Below are 20,384 nucleotides of genomic sequence, written 5' to 3' on the forward strand. Positions count from 1 at the left end.
ATACCAAGTAAAGTAGAGAGAGATATTAAGCAAGCTATTCATAAAATCATTTAGAATGCGTCAAAATTATTATGGATGGGGCCAGGGATTTAGCTCAGTGGCACCGTGCCTGCCCTGAAAGAGCAAGGTCCTGAGTTCAATCCCTGGTGCCGAAAAAACAAAACAAAACAAAACAAAAAAAGTAGCGAGGATGCCAAGGTACAGTATTAGGCACTTGGGAAAGAATGACCAGAAGGCAGATTCTATAATGCTGAGCACAGTCTGGTTTTGGCCAAGTGATATTTGTTCATGTCTGTATTATCTGAAGCAGTTATTAAAAAGAAACTGGGAACAAGAATGTCTGCATGTAATGGAGATATTTAAACAAGTCATTTTGAAAATGTTAAAAATTAAAACTGTAGAAAGTCGAACTATAGGTGCCATGTTTTGCCTGAAGTGGTAAAAATACCATCTGCCTCAGTCTTTTAGCAGCATGCCTATTTCAAGTAGCAGTAGGCTAAACTACAGGCATACGCTCAGCTCCAGCTGGGGAAAATACACAGACGTTTGTAGATGTTTTTCTAAGCAAGAGTAGTCAACATATTCATTTTCTTCTAGACATATATATTAGTTACCATAGCAAACTGAGACTGAATGTGTCCGAGAGCCTTCTCCTCCAGTCTCAATGCACGCCCAAGAATTCCTACAATTCAACAGGTGGCACTTTTTCCTCCAGCTCTGAGCTGCATCAGCTGTGCTTACCCATGGGGCCAGCAGCCTAAGACTGGGGAAGAGTCTGAGATGGACACCCTGGACACAGACCATTAATTGTAATTAGGGTCTCTACAGCATTGTGCACAAGAGCAAAGACAGCACCAGCTTTTGGGGGCAAATTCACTTCTGGTAATTACATTCCATTTAATAAAGCTTTTTGGGCAGTTTTAACTAGGCAAGTTAGATGCTCTTTGTCTTCCCATCTTAGAAGCTAGAACTGCCTCACATGGTTAAACAGGGTGGGTTTCAGCAGTGGGCAGAGGGACCTGGGTGCTTGTGTCAGTTACCTTAAGAGGAAGGGAAAGGCTTAAAGAATTAATAGTTGTCAAAGTGCTTTGCTAGCTTAGAAGGGAGAGCACTATAGCAGTGTAAAGCATTCGTATCCTGTTATCCATTACAACAGGAACTCAAAATTAATTCCATTTCTTATGTGAGTGTTTGAGTCAGAACACTGTTTTGCTGAACATGACAGTCTGGAGATCCAGCTGAGACTGATTTGGGGATGATCACCTCTTCTCCCTCTCCCCTACTTCCTTGACATCTGAGACTGACAAAAGTTTAGCAATGGAGCTGGGTGTGGTGGCACATGCATGTAATCCTAGAACTTTGGGAGGCTGAGGCAGGAGGATCACAAGTTCCAGCCTAGTGTGGGCAACTTAGTGACTTAGCAAGACTTTGTCTCAAGATGAAAGAAAGGAAGAAAATAACGAAAGAAAGAAGGAAAGAAAGAAAGAAAGAAAGAAAAAAAAGTTATAGCATAAAGCCATGGTGCACTTCTGTGATTTCCTGAAATCTGATTTTTCAGACAAAACTTGGCTTTCGAGTAAATACTCATCACTTGAAAATAAATTTTCAGCAACAAATTTCATCAGACTCCTGAATTGGCTGCTGAGTTTTTCAAATATCATTTTATAGATAATGCTATCAGAGGAACCCTCAGCCACCAAGCACGATTCCAGCATTAGTTAGGGTGAGCAGAGGTCACTTGGAACAGAGAGGGGAGAGCTCATGTCAGGCATGGTCACGCTACTACAGCCCACAATGCATAGCATCAGATGGCACTGCACACTGCACCCTGCAGGGAAGGACGTAATCTTTTCCCATGTTACCTGGCTTTAAGTCTGTACAAGGATGACAAGGGCTGGGCTCATTGCCAAAATCAATCAAGACCAGCTGTGCTATGTCCTGAACTATCAGAATAGCACTCTATGTCCAAAGAGGTTGGGTTTGTTTATTGGAATGGAGAATAGACATTCTTCAGCACACCGGTAAGGACTGTACCATATAGCTAACAGACTCAGGATGGCTAATTTTAGTTGATCACAGACCTCTCACAACCTCCTGTATTTCTCTTAACATGCACTCACATTTTGTGAAGCATGCCTAAGGGAAACCTGTGATGAAGAGGATGATGCAACCATTGATCAAGGCCACCGAGGCTCTTGCCTTTAGAGTTTTTACGTTCTATGGAGGAATAAAGAAATGAACAAGCAACAAAACAGAAGTGGTAAGTGTAGATAATTCTGATAACTGTTAAGAAGAAGAGCAAATGGCGAGTGGTTCCTCTTGATGGGAAAGCCACGCTCAAGGGGGCTTGTGATGCGAGGCCCACAGTATTCTTGCTCTGGGCAGTCACTTTAACACAGCAGTGCCTTGAACACATTATGCATCCAATAAATACTGGTGGGTGGATAAAGGAGCGAGCCTGGACCTCAGTGCCACACAAGGTAAGAATGTCTCCTCCAAGGGCTGGGGATTTGGCTCAGTGGTTTAGCTGCCTGCCTCACAAGCCCAAGGTCAGGAATTTGATCCCTGGTACCAAAAGAAAAAAAGAATGTCTCCTCCCAAATTTGGAATGGGCTGAAGAGTATTATTATTATTATTATTTTTTGGTATATCCTTTTATTGGTACATTTTAGATGTACAATATAATGACATTAGAAGAGTATTATTCTAAACTGCTCATTTTGTACTGAGAAACTAAGCGATTGGCATCAGATTTTGCAGTGAGTTGGTGGCAGAGTGCAGAAGTGCTCTTATCTGTGTGCCATATTTTCTGCTTTTTCCTTTTCCAATAGAAATCTCTTCCATTGTCAAAGTGCTTCTGTGATAAGGAGCCCTAGACATTCTTTGTGTCATAAACAAGCATCAAAGTTCCAGTCACTCCTTTCCTTTCCTTTTCTGTTTGTATGTTTGCTTTTGTTAACTACCACAGAAAGTCCCAGCCTTTATCTTTAAACCAGTTTGTAACAATCTAAGTAATCTTCTTAACCCTGTTTATACTTGCAATGTGTGTTAAAAACTTTTCTTCCCTCTCTGCACTGAGATTAAAAGCTCTGTACCAGATTTGCTCCTGCAGTTCACTTCTTCCCAACTTACTTTTTTTCTTGTAGCATGAGGATTGAACCCAAGACTTTGTAAATGCTAAGTAAGCATCCTACCACTGAGCCACATCCTCAGCCCTGTACCTTCTTTTCTTACTCATGGCCTCTATCTACTCATTACCAAGTAATATGTTACACACAGGTTTACAAAGACAAAAAAAAAATACTGTCCCTGTCCCCAGGAGCCAATCTGCCTCATAACGGATCATTGTAAAACAAGGAGAAAGTACAATGATGAGAGATGCACAGTGAAGTAAGAAAATGAGGAAAACACCTAATCCATCCTGGGGAACCACAGAGGACTCCCTATAGGAAGTGTGACCTTAAATTAAGTGTGACAAAGTGAGCAGGGGTTGCAGATAAGAGGAAGGGCCTTCCAGGAAGAGCAGACAGTCTGAGTGGAGGCAGAAATGCTGTGTCTTATATTATGTGGTGCCAGAGCAGAAGAGGCTAGAGGGTCCCCTAGGGGTCAGGAAGGAGGAGCAGTTTCTCACATGGCTGACTGGTAGGAGGACAGTGCCAACAATGGGAGAGAGAATAAAAAGGACCAGAGGTAAACAACAGGGGAGATCGACCCCCCCGCCCCATAAAACAATGGACTCAGGGTAGTGACAGTGTGGGCTCATTGGTCTTGCTCTGATGTGGGATCTGGTTAGTAGTGGAGGTTGTGTGTGTGTGTGTGTGTGTGTGTGTGTTTGTGTGTGTGGTGTCAGGGGGTATATGGGAACTCTATGCTTCTTGCTCAGCTTAGTTTTGCTGTGAACCTAAAACTGCTCTAAGAAATAAAGTCATGAAATGACAACAACAACAAAAAGACAAGAGTTGCCAAGGGAGGTTCCGAGCTCAGTTTCAATGTGTTGAGCCTGCACACCCGTGGAAGGCCCAAGAGGATGTGTCCACAGCCTGTGTTCAGGTACATGATAAGGCTCAAGCAATCATCTACAATGTGACGGAAATGGAAGCTAAGACAGACATGTCATCTAAGAGTGACCGATATGGAAGCTGTTATCTACTTTTTCTTGAAGAAGGTAAAAATTTGTGATGCAGATAAAAGGAGGGGTGGACTTTGGGCAAGGAGAGTAAAGGCATGGAGTATGGCTGTATCGCTCTGGGATACGAGGTTCGGTTGAGTCCTGGAGAGGTCTTGTGGGCTTGGGTTGTCCCACCACAAGCAGAGCCTACTCCTTCCTTCCTGTCTTTGTTTTTTTTCTTGGTACCAGAAATTGAACTCAGGACCTTACACTTGCCAGGCAGGTGTGGTGCTGCTGAGCTACAGCCCCGGTCCCTCCTCCCTGTCTTTGGAGCGCAGGTATGTTCACCCTTGATACTCCTGGCTATTGCATCAATCAGTGTGCTCCTTCAGCCAAGCAATGGTGTGCATGCCACATACCTGCTAACCTCCACACACTGTCCTTATGTCTCTGAGGGGAAGATGGAACCAAGTTCACAGGCCACACTGGTGCTCTGGGATATGAAATCCTGCAGCAGTTTTCAACCAGAACTGTGTGTCAGAATTATCTGGGGGGAATTTTTCAAAACACTCCAGCCTGCTCGGCCCTGGTCTCCCCACAAGGGAGATGCAGCGGTATGATGCAGCGGTACCTAGGCAGGGGTGTTTTCAAAAGTTCCACAGGTGATGTCTGCTTTGTATGCTGCTTCTCAAATGCTACGGTTTGTCTCTGTCTCCCAAAAGTCCATATGCTGGAAACTCAATCCTCTGATTCATATGCTGATATCTGGAGGAGAGCCCTTCAGAGGTGGTTAGGGTTATAAGCAGTCATGAGGGTGGGCTGGAAGGATGGCATTAGAAGAGACCCAGCTAGCATGCTCACCATGGGATGGCCTCGGCATGTTATAATGTGACAAAAAGGCCCCCACTAGATGCTGACACTGTATTCTTGGACTCCCAAACCTCCAGAACCATGAGCCAAATACACGTCTTTTACTTGTAAATTTCCACTTCCAGGCATTTGGTTATAGCAACAGAATATGGGCCAAGACACTGGGTATTCTTTAATGGTATTTAAAGTTGTTTTGCATCTATAAGCCACCGGCATCCTTCCAACTATGGTTAGTGATCTTGCCCTATTTTATTTTTCTTCATAGAACTTACCTCTACCTGACGTTACATTATCTACTTAGTTGTTTATTTAGTTATCTGTATCTCTTGCTAGATTATAAATGTTCTGAAAGGAAAAACTCCATTTGTTCACTGTTGTACTCATACTACAGTATCTGGAATGAAACAGGCACTCTCTGATAAATATTCATTGCTCAATAATGTTTTTCCACCTGCTGATGACTGTTCCTCAACAGGACATGCCCCCCAGCTTTATTTTTTTTAAATTTATTTTATTTTATTTTTTTTGGTACCATGGATCGAACTCAGGTCCTTCTGCTTGCAAGGCAGCCGGCGGAACCACTGAGCTAAATCCCCAGCCCTCCCCAGCTTTAAATATGACTGTCTTGGCCTTTGAAATATAGACAAAAATGAAACACTAAACTAACGTGTAAAACTGTAAAGAATACATAAAATCCACCTACCTTAGCATAGTCTAATCTTCCTTTTTCTTGAGCCTAAAATAGAAGACAGAAAATTAATTTGTCAGTTCTTTAAAAAGTATTTAGGGCTTCTATTACTTTAGTCTCTCAAAAAAATAGAACTTAACACTTTTTCCTCCTCCTTTTAATATATATCGAGTCATATATATTATATTGTATTATATTATATAATACACCAAGTCATCTCTCTATTTCAAACAAAAAGAAAAATTGAAAGAACTGACAAGGGGAGTCTTGATTCTTCCCCCTGCACACTTCAGCACACACCCTGTACACACAGGACATCTCATACATAGCCACTTGACCACCATCAATTAAGACACTAACAATAATGCCATACAATCTAACGTTCAGTCCTTACTCAAATTTCTTCAATTCTTACTTCTGTGCAGAACAAGAACACTGTATAACAGGTTAGGTCTTGAGACCATATTTTTCCTGAATCTAAAATGACACTATCTAAACAATTAAAGTGGGTAGATGACCTCCATGAGAGAAAAGAATATGTTTATAACACTGGTTCTGAAAGTTCTTTCTTCTTTTTATAATCTTTAAAACATTTTTCCAAAGATGCCTGCATAATTTTTCTTTTTTCATAATAAAAAACTTGTAACAGGCCACTTCTCAGGCACAGCTATTGGTACCACCACAAACCACTGTAAAATTATGACTTGAATCCTTTTTTTTTTTTGCAGTGCTAGGGATTGCACTTAGCTTGTTTCTAATGAAGCAAAATATTTGGAACCAATATACTATCAGAAAAGAACTCAGGCTCTATAGTCTGCTCTTCATTGTTTTTTTGGATCTAGGATTTCTAGCGGACTAAGCAGAGTATGCACTTAATACTGAGATACATTGTACAAACAGGAATACAAACAGGTTCCCCAGAGGCAGCTTGCGTAATGGTTCCCTGTCACAAATAGGAATATGAGTCTCTTCTTGCAGAAGTTTAAAAACCAGACTATTCTTCTCTCTGCTCAGATATTTTTAGGTATCTTCTTTCAAAATAAAAGTTTTGTCTACACTGAAAATCCTTTCTTCCCACAGTAGCTTCTGCTGGACTGGGATTTGCTTATGACTCACTCACTTTGACACTGTGCAAACACTATACACTGGCTGTGATCCTATGAATAACCCTTGGGTGGCTTACAACCAGATTTCTTTTTTTTTTTTTGGAGACAAGACTTTGCTATGTCATTTAGGTTGGTCTTGAACTCACTATGTAGCCCAGACTGGCCTTGAACTCGAGGTGATCCTCCTGCCTCAGCTTCCCAAGTGCTGGGGTTACAGGCGTGTGTCACCATGCCCAGCTACAATCACATCTCAGCAGTAGCACTTTCACAACAGAATTGGTAGCAATTTCACAACAGTTGGAGAATTGAAGTTCTCCAACTCTCAGCTGGATCTTGAATTCATTTTGGGTTAGAGGACATGTGGCATTAAAGCTGATGCTGCGAGCTTCTCACTTTTCCCGCTGTCTGTCCGTTTCCTGTCTCTTGCTGATGACCATGTGCTCAGGCACAGCGACTGCTAAACGATGCACAAACTGGGACCCCACAGAATTGGCCCAACCATCACACGGCTCATCCCCAAAACACACTTGCCATTTCCTCACCACCAATTTTGATGTTTGTTCTCAGTATTGTCATCTTTCAGTGTTTAATACACAGGTGGTGTTAAAAGTGTTGCAGATAGCATTTGTTGAAAGTTGGCAAGCTGAAGAATTTTTGCATCTTAGGATTGCAAGGTAAACTGTGGAGAAACTATATAATTTATAATAACTTAGGGAGGGCTTTTCCTTTTGGATGTATTGAGGCACTTCCCAGTTTGTCTAAAAAAATGTAGTAGCAGTTTCTTCAGGTAAGATGAATGAATATAATGCTGCTTACAGATAAAGGCATCTAGAATAGCCCTGTCACAAATTCTTGTAAAACCATTTTTCCCATTACATACACCTCCCACCCCTACCCTGTGCTACTCAGGTCTTCACATTGAGCTGTGTTTCCAGTCTTTTTTTTTTTTTTTTTGAGATAGGGTCTTACTAAATTGACTAGGCTGGGCTTGAACTTTCAATCTTCCTGCCACAGCCTCCCAGAGTATTAGGGTTACACGTGTGCACCAACACTCCTGAAACATATTTTGTTTATAAACTATCCTAGAAAATTGTGGCATTCTTGTGTACTTATGCCTAATCACAAGGTATTTTCTTTTTTTTTTTTTGGTCCCGGGGATTGAACTTGGGTCCTTGCACTTGCAGAGGAGGCGGCGAAATCACTGAGCTAAATCCCCTGGCCCGATATTTTCTTTTTCTTAAAAATAAATTTTATTTTATCCCATTTCCCTTCTCTTACACTCCCTCTCCTCCCTATGTACAAATTTTGTTTCAATTTTTTCCTTCTATTTTCACTTATTTTCTTGTCCCTTCCTTCCTTTCTCCTTCTCTCCTACCTTGTTCCCCCTCCCATTTGAACATTTTCTTTCCATTTTCCAATATTTATTATACATTTTAGTCCTTATTTCCATTTTTGGTTTCTCACACCAGAGAAACAATGTAAAACATTTGTGTCTGATTTATTTCACTTAAGAGGATGGTCTCAAGACACATCCATTTAGGTATAAATGTTTGAAGCTTATCCTTCTTTATGGCAGAGTAGTACTCCACTGTATAAAAAACCCACATCTTCTTTATCCACTTGTTGATTGACAGGCATTTGAGCTGTTTCCAAGATTTAGTTATTACAAACTATGCCACCATAAACATGGGTGTGCATATATTTACTGTGGTATGATGCTTTAAATTCTTTCGAGAAGATACCAACAAGGGATTGAAACCTCTAGTTTTAGTTTTTTGTTTTTTTTTTCTTTTGAGATACTGAGGATCAAACTTAGGACCTTGCGCTTGCAAGGCAGTAGTGGTGCCACTGAGCTAAATCCCCAGGCCCTCTAGTTTTAGTTTTTTTTTCTCTTTTGTACCAGGGATTGAACTCAGATCCTTGAGCTTTCAAGGCAGGCGGCGGAACCACTGAGCTAAATTCCCGGCCCTAGTTTTAGTTTTTTGAGGAATCTCCACATTGATTTCCACAGTAGTTGCACTGGTCTACACTCCCACCAACAGCGGAGAAGGGTTCCTTTTTCCCCACACCCCAGCATTTGTTATTGGTTGATTTCTTAATAGCAGCCAGTCCTTCTGGAGTGAGATGGAATCTCTGTTGTTTTGATTTTCATCTCTCAGATGACCAGTGATGTTGAACATTTTTTCATATATTTATTTGCCATTTCTAATTCTTCAACTGATAAGTATCTGTTCATTTCAGATCCCCATTTTTGAATTGGGTCTTTAAATTTGGGGACCACAAGCTATTTTCAAACCCCAAAACCTCATTTTACTTTGTATTCCTAGCTTGGTCCCTACAGTTTCACCTGATAGAAATGTACTGTGGATGGTGGCAGAGAAATACCATGTATATAATCTACACTTTCACAGCTTTGGCTCTGAAATGTTTTGAAAGCTTGAAAGAGTAGAAGCCTACATAGAATGACAGCATGATTGATTACCATGGTCATTACCTAAACAGACTACAACTATTAATATGCAGCCTGCCCGAATGTCCTTTTTATCACAACAGTCTAGTACTATGAAACCATTTCAACCTTGCTTGATTGCTTCAGGTTGTACATAAAAGTATCATTTATTTTAGAAAACAAACATGGTAGATATTTAAACATTTATACATATACATATATATTTTCAGCTGATATGTGGGTATAGTATCTATATATACCATATACACTCCTGGGACTAGACATTGTTATACATAAATATTTTCCATAAAAAGCTTAAAGCTTACAAAAATATAGCAAGTCAGAAACAAGTACAAATACTCTAGTTCTCTACATAAGTAGAATTTCTCATTAAACACTACTTTTTTTGTTTTTCTGTTTTTTTAGTGCTGGGGATCAAACTCAGGGCCTCATATATCAATGCAAGTGCTCTACCACTGAGCTACAACCCCAGGCCAATACCATCTATTATTATTATTTTTAAACATTTAATTTGAGAGGGGTGATAGTTTCTATGACACCTAATGGTGGTTTACTCATTTAACAAATATTCATTGAGCACCTACTATAAGTCAAGTGCTACTTAGGCACTAGAGGCACAGTCATAAACAGAACAGACGAAGCTCTGTCCTCAGGGAGCTGTAGCAGGCTGAGACTATTATTTTAGAGAGGTTTCACATAAATGTTCCTCTAGAACTGAAGCTCTGTGACAGTAGGGAAATTTTTTTCTTATTCACACTGTATTCTATGTCTAGATCAGCCTGTGAAAGAATAAATGGACAGATACATACAGGAAACCTACAAAGCAAAATTCATTTTACTCTTCCGAATTGTAGGAAAGCTGGATATTTTGGTTCAGAGCTAGTAGATAGCTAATACATAGCCCTTAGCTGATGATGCCTTACAAATAGGATTTCCCATACTGCACAATACCTGTTTTCACTTTTCTCACCTATTTGTATTTATGAGTAGATGATGAAAGGGAATCTAAGCTTCCAACTATAGACAATAACTAAAGATGTCATAAAAACTGAATGACAGAACAGGACAGAGAAGAATGATCTAGTAGCTTTAGTGCAATTAAGTGAGTCCACCTTGAAAGCACTGTATTGAAGCAGTGAAAAGAGCCTAGAATGAAGTTAGGAACCCTCCAGGGAGACTACAAGATATACATCCCAAAGCCTCAGGTGTTAAGGCTTGTCTTCTGAGGAAAACAAATGGCCTAAGATCTGAATTGTGGTCACTCTCAGGGGTACTGTGACTTCTTGGGAAGATGGACATGTTGGGAGCTAAAACATGGGATTTCTGGATTAGAACATTTTTATTTGGGCTTGCCTTTCCTTGTTTGCAAAGTAAGGGTACTGGGCCAGACCAGAAGGTCCCAAATGTTGGGCTCTCTCTAATGGTGCACAGGCTGCCTTGGAATCACCTGAGTAGCTTTGAAAAATGCAGGTTCTTAATATCCTATCAGTGAGATTCTGATTTGTTTGAGGATCACTGGTTTGGTCTATGTGTAATGCCCTTTCCAAAAGAGAACAACTATATAAATTCCCTGAGTCTCAAGGAGAACAGAGTGCCATAACTTACTTATCATGTGTATTTCTAGCAGAGCAAGATATTATTAAAATAACTTTCTCACTGGGGCCCAAAATAGGTTGATACAAAATAAATGTAGACCATATTCCAAGAGCCATAGTCCTGAACCTCATCCTGCTACTATGTTCGCCTCAAGAAGCTACTGTAAATTCTACCATGCACAGCAATTCCCTGAGGGCTTCATTACGAGGGTCTTTAAAAGGGATTTGCTCATCTCTTTGCCTCCTGTAGGTGTGGTTCTTGTCAATCCAGGTCATGAGAAAAGAAAGTAATTTTTCCCAGTCTTTAGCGGTTCACAGAGATCGTGTGGTTTGAACATTGTTTTATCTTTAAAAATGTGAGAATAGACAAGAGAGCGTGCCAGTGCTCATGACACTGGAGGCCCCTCAGACAGCTGCACCGAGCACTGTAAAACAATATTCCACACAAAAGCAGAAAGACCAGCACTCTGATTGAGAGGATGCACAAAGGGATTAATTCCAAAGGTTTATATACCAGTCTCCACAGACCACAGGCAGACAGATTCCCTGTTGGTAAGTAATGGATGTACAATGTGGTCTTTTACTATAAGAAACAAATGCTTTTTTATAAGTCAGGTAACAAAGAAGGATTAGATGACATAAATGAACTGTTTTCAGTTTCCAACTACTGTTATCTGGACTTGAAAGCTGGATATGGGGACACCTTTTTCTAAATGCAGAAAACTAATATTCTACAGTAGGGAGTCTAAGAATTGCCAGAGACTGATCATCTCTATTTACCAGGTTATTCTTCCTAAATGTTACCGGCTATATTTTGTGATAAGTCATTTTAAAAGATTTTCTTTAAGAAAATCATCTCTCTTCTTCTAGTTGAAAGAATATAATGAACATCCATTTGCTCTCCACCTAGGTTTCCCAGTTGCAAATATTCTTACCACCTTTGAAGGCTTGATCTTTCTCAAGATGTCCATTTGCTATCTGAAAGTTGCAGACATCATGATGATCATCCCTAAATATGTCAGCACTGTCTAAGAACAAGACATTCTTCTCCATAGTCACAAATCCATTCTCACACCCAAGAAGCTTGTCATTTGTTGTAACATCTAAAATAGCGTTCATATTAAAAATTTCCAAGTTTAACCAATAGCATCCTTTAGAATTGTTTTGATCTCAATCTAAGATTAAATTAAAAACCATACACTGCTTTTGGATATTATCTTTTTTAATCCCTTCCAGTTTACAACAGCCTCAATGCCATGGTTTCTCATCTTTCATAATATGGACATTTTATAAAAACATAATGGCCAGTATCTTGGATTTGCCTGATAATTTTCTCATGATGAGATTCACATTAAAAATTTTGTTGTTTGTTTTTTGGTACCAGGGATCGAACTCAGGACCTTGCGCTTACGAGCAGGTGGTGGAACCACTGAGCTAAATCCCCGGCCCACAATAAACATTTTGACAAGACAACTACATAGGTGATGCTGTATACTTCTCAATTGCAGCAAAAATCACCCAACATTAGTCTGATCAACATTAGTCTGATCTTAATTTACTGCTGAAATTAAGTCTGCTCATAGCTTCCCTACATATTTAATAAGTAATTTGTTGGGTCTTTTTTTTTTTTTTCTTCTGAGGTATATCTTCAGCTTTTTAAAAATCTTTCTTTCTGGGCCGGGGATTTAGCTCAGTGGTTCTGCTGCCTGCCTTGAAAGTGCAAGGTCCCAAGGTCTTTTTTTTTTTTTTTGGTACTGGGCATCGAACTCAGGTCCTTGTGCTTGCACAGTAGGCAGCGAAACCACTGAGCTAAATCCTCGGCCCAAAGGTCTCAAGTTCAATCCCCAGTACCAACAAAAACAAAATCTTTCTTTCTTTCTTTTTTTTTTTTTTTTTTAATTTTGAGACATGGTCAAGCTAAGTTGCCCAGGCTGGGCTTAAACCTGCAAGCTATTGCAGTGCTGGGATTACAGGCATTTGCTACCATGCCTAGCTCTGTTAGGTGCTTTGAGTCCACTGAATATTCAGTTCTCTACTAACTGTTCATCTGATTATGTTAACTGATTACCCATTAATGATCCTTCTTTAAACAAAATATTGTATCAGCAGCTGCAAAAATAATCATGTCTTAAAAGGTCTTTTGCTTTGGCCCTGACAGAAATATCATTGTCTCCTTTGCACAACACAGGTCTACCTGAAAATATATTCTCTGTGCATTTCCACTGGTATTTAGAAGGAGAATTTAGTTTAGTAAAAGGAGGTTTTTGAGGGGAACAAGAAAGGAGCAAAGATACCTTCATCTTTCCAGAACAGTTTGGTTATAGGGTACAAGGATCACAAATCTGAAATCTACTAGATATGCCAGTCCTGATGTCAGAGCTGCCCACTGGGTTTTAGCCTGGGAGAAGCTGACCTTCCTCTGCCAGGGTCCTGAGTTACCAAGCAAGAAGGTACCAGAATGTAAAGGTTTGGGCCAGGCTTTCTCTGCTCTCTTAATCATTCTTGCCTACTAATGATAATGCACACAGGGCATCTCCAAGGATGTCAACCCCACTCACACCTGGACTGCTTGGCTACCTGATTTTACTCTTTTACTGGGGAAAGCTAATCAACTTTTGGAGGGAAATGTCTATGAAATTAGCATTTGGATATTCTCTTTTTTTAGTTCACTGGGAAAAGAGGAAACAAGACACAGATAAAGAAGGCTATGGTACCCAGTTTTTAAAAGGTGAGGAGCTTATGTTATCCATATAATAAATTTCTCTGCCCAGAGGTTTGTTACTCCTTTGTAACCTGTTTTGCTTGTTGCACCGTTTTGGAACATGGAAGAAACATGAAATTTATTTATTTATTTTAGCTTTTTAAGACAGGGTTTCACTGCATTCTCCAGGCTTATCTTGATCACGGTAATTCTTCTGCTTCCGTTTCCAGGGTGCTGGGATTATAGGCATGTGCCACCAGTCCCAGTGAGACATGAAATTTAAAGTTGCACATTTTGAGCTGGGCACAGTGGCACATGCCTGTAATCCCACTACAGTACTTTGGGAGACTGACAGAGGGATCCCAAGTTTGAGTCAGCCTGGGCAACTTAGTAAGACTCTGTCTCAAAAAGTAAAAAAGACTGTGAACATAGCTAAGTGCAGAAGGCATTGGGTTCAGTCCCTAGAACTGAAAAAAGAAAGGGAAAAAAAAGCACAATTTTGAACAAGAAAAAAATTTACACAGGTCTCAGGCCATGAGCAAGGAGATCAGTGTGACAGAATTGAATAGCTGCCTTCAGGGGCATGGTCTCAAGGCGTGGCCATCCCAAGGCCATAGATGGGGCCCCTCAAGCTCCCATGCTGAAAATTGAAATTAATTTTTCCATTTAACTTTCTTATTCCTATTTGAAATATTCCTCCTATTATGCAAGTTCAAAATCCTGGTTTTGGTCTCTGACTGCTCCTCCTTATCCCACACCTGCCAACTTCTCTCTATCATCTCAGTTTTCAGATTCTACACATTTTCTCTCCAAAATGAGTTTTAGAGTGACTCCTTACCTGGCTGCTCTCACTGCCAACCTCAAATGAGACTTCTCTCCTTCACTTATGAACAGGTCCCCGAAACTTCTTCGCCAATCTCCTGTCCTCTAGTATCTCACTGTTCCTTTTATCCTATGTAATATAGAAAGATTGAGCTCCCTCAAACAGTTCAGCCCTATACTACCTGGCTTAAAAACTTTCAATGTGTGCTTCATGACTTCTGAATTAAGTGCATTTTGCATTTGCAAACATCTCAATCTTTTAAAAAATTTAGGTAAAATTCACATAGCAAATTTTATCATTTTAACCATTTTAAAGGGTACAATCCAATGGCATTTAGTACACTCACAATGTTGTGTAACCACTACCATTATCAAGTTTATTTTTAACACTCCAAAAGAGAATCTGTACCCATTAAACAGTCCCTCCCCATTTCCCCCATGCCTCAGCCCCTGGGAACCACCAGTCTGCTTTGTCTCTCTATGGATTTGCCTATTCTGGATATTTAATATAAACATAGTCATATAATTTCTGGATTTTTGGGTCTTTTTTCATTTAGCATGTTTTTAAGGTTCATGCATGTTGCAATATATCATACCAAACCTTATTCTCTTTTATGGCTGTATAATATTCCATTCAAAGGATACATGACATTTTGTTTAACCATTCATCAGCTGACTAACATTAGGCTATTTCTACGTTTTGGTTATTGTGAATATTGCTGCTGCTGCTGCTGCTGGTGTGTGTGTGTGTGTGTGTGTGTGTGTGGCAAAGGGGATTGAACTCAGGGATTCATACATGTTAGGCAAGGCTTTATGACTGAGCTACATTCCCAGCCCTTTTTAAAAATTTTGATCCAGGGTCTCACTAAACTGTCTTGAAATTGTAATCCTCCTTCATCAACCTCCTGAGTAGCTGGGGTTCAGGTGTGCCAGCTCTCTGCTGCATATGTTCCATTCTTCCTAAGAGGCATAAAGGGATTTATTAAGCAGAATTTTAAAAGTACACACTCAAAGAAATAGAGTACAAGCTCTCAGGAGAGTGAGGTACATTACTTTCTAGAGCTGGGAACATTTACATTTCTCTTAAGAGGTTGGAAGCCTACAGGAAGTTCCATATTGGGTCTTGTAAACCAAAGTCCTTATAATAGAATCATTACCTATTACTTCATAGCAATTCCTCATCTGTTCCTCACACACAGCTCTATGTGTTTCAAATTCCATCCAAATGATAATACTTTTTTTTTGAATGCACATGCTTATTATGCAACTATGTCACCTGTCCTAGTTACTTTTCCTTGTTGCTGAGACAAAATACCTGATACCCACAGTTAAAGGAGGAAAGGGTTATTGTAGCTCACATTTTGTAGAGGTTTCGGTTCATAGTAAGCTGGCTCCGAGGCAGGGAGGCATGGCAAGGGGCATCCCAGAGAACAGTCCATGCTGGGCAGAAAGCAGGAAGGCAGCAAAGCAGCAAGGAAGCAAGGGACAAGCAGCCCTCTTTCTGTCCCTTATAGTCTATCCAGGCTACCCTAGGGAGGGTAGCACTCACACCCAGGGTGGGGCACCCTAAATCCTAACATTGCCCCGTGAACCAATCCCAGCATCACACCCTTAGTCCCAGCATCACATCTTTAACCTCAGCATCTCACATTCTAGATTAATTCACTTCTGAAAAGCCCCGCCTATGACTGCATAGGGGACATCTAGATACAAGTTACACATCACCTTTTCATGGCTTTCTTTGCCTAGGAAGCCCATTTCCATCTCTGCCATTAAGAACGTCTTCAAAGACTGTCACATGTCATGTACTTCACATACCCATTCTTGATTTTCCCAAGTGGACATGAATTTTCTTCCCACTGAGCTCCCTAAATGTCCTTAATTGCAGGGCTCCTCATATAACGTGTAAAAATATGGTGAAATTTTTCCTTTTTTTTGTGGTACCAGGGCTCGAACTCAGGACCTTACGCTTGTGAGGCAGGTGTGGGGTGAATTCTCAAATTAAAAAAAAAAACAGTAAAACACACATTGCCATTCATTTCCCTCAGAATACTTCCCCTTTCTTTGACCATTTATTCCATTGTTCCTGCCACTTTCTGAAGCATTGTTTTTTTAAAAATAACTTTATTATCAAACACACACACACAAATTAAAACCATTCAAAGAAGAACAATGTAAGGGAAAAAAACTACAGTAATAGTCAAATACAGTAGAACTCAACCAAAACAAAACTGAAAAGCACTTAAACATTTTTCCATATAACTTAAAAAAGCATCTCAAGCACCAACAAGACACCAGAGGATGTGATTTGTTTCAGAAAGATCCCCAAAACCAACACTGAACAAATAGTGGTCTGGAAAAAAACTCCTGTTAGCTAGCAGACTCCACATAAGCCAAGCTTCTCCCTAATCTAAATTTCGATACAGTCTTATGACACGCGATGGAAACACAATCCGAGAAATATGTTATTAGGCCATTTCATCTGTGTGTATCCTTAATTACACTCTCAGTTTCTCATACTAGAGAAACTATTTGGTATTTATACATGTGTGTCCTATTTATTTCACTTAAGAGAATAGCCTTAATGTGCATCCATTTAGCTATAAATGTCTCTAGTTTCTCATTCTTTATGGCTGAGTAGTACTCCATTTTATTAAAAAAACCCCCACATCTTCTTTATCCAGTTTCCAGTTAATGGGCACTTGGACTGTTTCCAAGCTTTCGCTATTATGCACTGTGCCGCTATAAACATGGGTGTACATATATCACTGTGGTATGATTCTTTTAGGAAGATACCCAGCAGGGGGATAGCTGGGTCGAATGGGACCTCTAAGCCTAATTCTTTGAGGTATCTCCATACTGATTTCCACAGTGGTTGCACCAGTCTTCACTCCCACCAACAATGGAGAAGGGTTCCTTTCTCCCCACACCCCAGCATTTGTTATTGGTTGATTTCTTAATAGCAGCCATTCTTTCTGGGGTGAGGTGGAATCTCTGTTGCTTTCATCTGCATCTCTTAAATAACCAGTGATGTTGAACATTTTTTCATATATTTATTTGCTGCTTTTACTTCTTTGTCCAAGAAATGTCTGTTCATTTCAGATGGCCATTTTTGAATTGGGTCTTTGAATTTGGGGGGTCTGATTTTTTTCAGTTCTTTATATATTCTAGATAGTAGTCCTTTGTCTGAGGTACAGCTGCTAAAATTTTTTTCCCACATTGTAGGTTGTCTCTTAGCTCTGCTGGTGGTTTCTCTTGCAGTGCAGAAGGATTTTAATAAGACAAGATCCCAGTTGTTGATTCTTTGTGCAAGTTCCCATGCCACTGAGGTTTTGTTCATAAAATCTTTTCCTATACCAATGTCTTCAAGACTTCTACCTAACTTATCTTCCAGCAAATTTAGTGTTTCTGTCTCAATATTTAAATCTTTAATCCACTTTGATCTTAATTTAGTGCATGGTGATAGGTATGGGTCTAGTTTTAATCTTTGGCAGGTTGAAATCCAGTTTTTCCAACATCATTTATTAAATAGGCTATATTTCCTCTAATGAGGGCAGTTGGCTCCTGTGTTAAAGATGAGGTGGGTGAGCATATCTGTAGTTGTTTCTGCATCTTCTGATCTATTCCACTGATCCTCAGGTCTGTTTCTTTGCCAGTACCATGCTGTTTTTATCACAGTAACTTTGTAGTATAGTTTCAAGTTGAGGATTGTAATACCCCAGCCATATCTCTGTTGCCTAAAATTTCTTTCACTATTCTAGGTCTCTTCTGGTTCCAAATGAATTTTTGGATTGTTTTCTCTAGTTCTATGAAATATATTGTTGGAATTTCAATCAGGATTGCATTAAACCTATATAATAGTTTTGGAAGTATGGCCATTTTCACTATATTGGTTCTTCCTATCCAGAAACAAGGGATATCTTTCCATTTTCTTATAACTTCCTCAATCTCCTTTTTCAAAGTGCTATAGTTTTCTGTGTAGAGGTCTTTTGGTACCTTTGTTAGACTGACTCCTATATATTTCATTTTTTTGGATGCTATTGCAAAAGGAATTGTTTCCCTAATTTCTCTCTCAGTGAGTCTATTATTTGTATATAAAAAGGCTATTTTTTTTTTAGTATTGACCTTATATCCAGCTACTCTACTGAATTTGTCAGGTAAGTCTAGAAGTCTTTTGACAGAGTATTTTGGGTCTTCTATGTAAAGTATCATATCATCAGCAAATAATGACAGTTTCACTTCTTCCTTTCCTATTTTTATTTCTTTTATTTCTTTCTCTTTTCTAATTGCTGTGGCTAATGTTTCAAGAACAATGTTAAACAGGAGTGGTGATAGTGGGCGTCCTTGTCTTGTTCCTGATTTTAGTGTAAAAGTTTTCAGTTTTTGACCATTTAGTATGATGTTGGCTGTTGGTTTTTCATAGATAGCCTTAATCAAGTCAAGATAAAGACCTTCTATTCCAATTTTCTGTAAGGTTTTTATCAGGAATGGGTGTTGGATTTTGTCGAATGCCTTTTCTGCATCTATTGAGATGATCATATGGTTTTTGTCCTTGACTCTGTTAATATAGTGTATTACATGTATTGATTTACAAATGTTGAGCCATCCTTGCATCCCTGGGATAAATCCAACTTGGTCAGGTTGTATGATCTTCTTGATGACCCTTTGTATTCTGTTTGCCAGTATCTTGTTGAGGATTTTTGCATCAATATTCATTAGGGAGATTGGCCTGTAATTCTCTTTTTGGGTTGTGTCTTTCCCTGGTTTTGGAATCAAAGTAACACTTGCTTCCAGGAAGGAATTTGGAAGCTTTGCTTCCCTTTCAATTTCTTTGATGAGTTTAAAGAGTAACGGTGATAGTTCTTCTCTAAAGCATTCTTAAAGTCCTTTTTCATAAATATTTTTGGTTGTGTTGTCATGGCTGCCTCAGTGTTATGAATCAATTCAAAACATTCACCTTTCAAGGTCATTTTGACTTAGGGGAAGAGCCAGAGGTCCAGATCTAGTGAATAAGGCGGATAAGGACACACATTAAAGTTTTTAAGAGCCTGCTTTTCCTTTTTAAGAGCAATCACTGTATTTTTTTTTTAATCACACCTCAGACAGGAAAGAGGACTTCCAGAACTCCATCAGGAAGTGATGGAAAGTGTGTTTGAAGCAAAAGGGAGTATTTTGAGGGGTACTGATGTCAATGTGTCAATGTGTCTTTTATTGCAAAAAATTTTTTTGAGATAGGGTCCATGAACTCACTATGTAGCCCAAGCTGGCCTCAAACTCAAGGTGATCCTCCTGGCTCAGCCTCCTGAGTGCTGGGATTACAGGTGTGTACCACCATGTCTGGCTCCTACAATAAGTGTTTTTTAATTTAAACATCACTGTGTATTTCAATCACCCCTTATATTTGTGTATTTCTCCTTTTCCTTCATGAGATCATAGATAGTCCTTCAGGCATTTTATTGTTATATCTTCTTTTTTAATTTTTTGATTCCAGGGATCAGACTCAGGGCCTTGTGCATGGTAGGAAACTGCTATATCACTCAGCCACACCTTGAGCTATTGTTAGATCGTCTGTGGTCATGTACTGTTTCTTTAAGTGCAACAGAAAAATCTTAATTTTTTTTGATATATAGAGCCATTTCATAGTCTGTGGTCACACAGTGTTCTTTCAAATGCCCACAATGTACACCTTTTATGGTAGAAGAGGATAACATTATTCTCACTGAAATGACTCAAAATATCTTAAATACAGTACCTAGAAAACTATTGCATATGGTATTAATGAGGACTGTCCGTGCATTTTCTCTTTTGTTTAAGCATGCGCATATGTTATTTTTATGCTCACTAGCCTTGTCTAGTGAGCAATCTTTGTTTTACCTTTTGAATAAGAAGTAGGAGCAGGCTATCTAGGGACAAATGAGTTATAGCTTAGTGATGGTAATAGGTAGTACACTTACGGTATTTTATGGCTGGTTATGACAGTGTCAGAATGTCACAAGCCTAAGCGACACTTCAGTACTTTTAGGA

General features: G+C 39.5%; 1 protein-coding gene across 16 annotated transcripts in view; it reads right to left on the reverse strand.

Annotated features, from left to right (window-relative positions):
- Pdss2 (decaprenyl diphosphate synthase subunit 2) overlaps window positions 1-20,384 on the reverse strand; it is a 302,283-nt gene that overhangs the window by 22,420 nt on the left and 259,479 nt on the right. For 13 of the 16 annotated variants that reach the window (XM_021236880.2, XM_087208708.1, XM_013076081.3 and 10 more), the window contains one exon: window positions 5,682-5,714. In XM_021236880.2, the coding sequence (XP_021092539.1) occupies window positions 5,682-5,714 (33 nt within the window). Of the gene's footprint in view, window positions 1-5,681; window positions 5,715-14,376; window positions 14,491-20,384 lie in introns of all 16 variants that reach the window. The other 3 variants (XR_002386384.2, XR_015450331.1, XR_002386383.2) reach the window with 1 other exon arrangement.

Source organism: Heterocephalus glaber, unplaced genomic scaffold (assembly GCF_053883595.1).
Source record: "Heterocephalus glaber isolate CG9 unplaced genomic scaffold, H.glaber_assembly_v1.0 deba00000942, whole genome shotgun sequence".
NCBI classification, from domain to species: Eukaryota; Metazoa; Chordata; class Mammalia; order Rodentia; family Bathyergidae; genus Heterocephalus; species Heterocephalus glaber.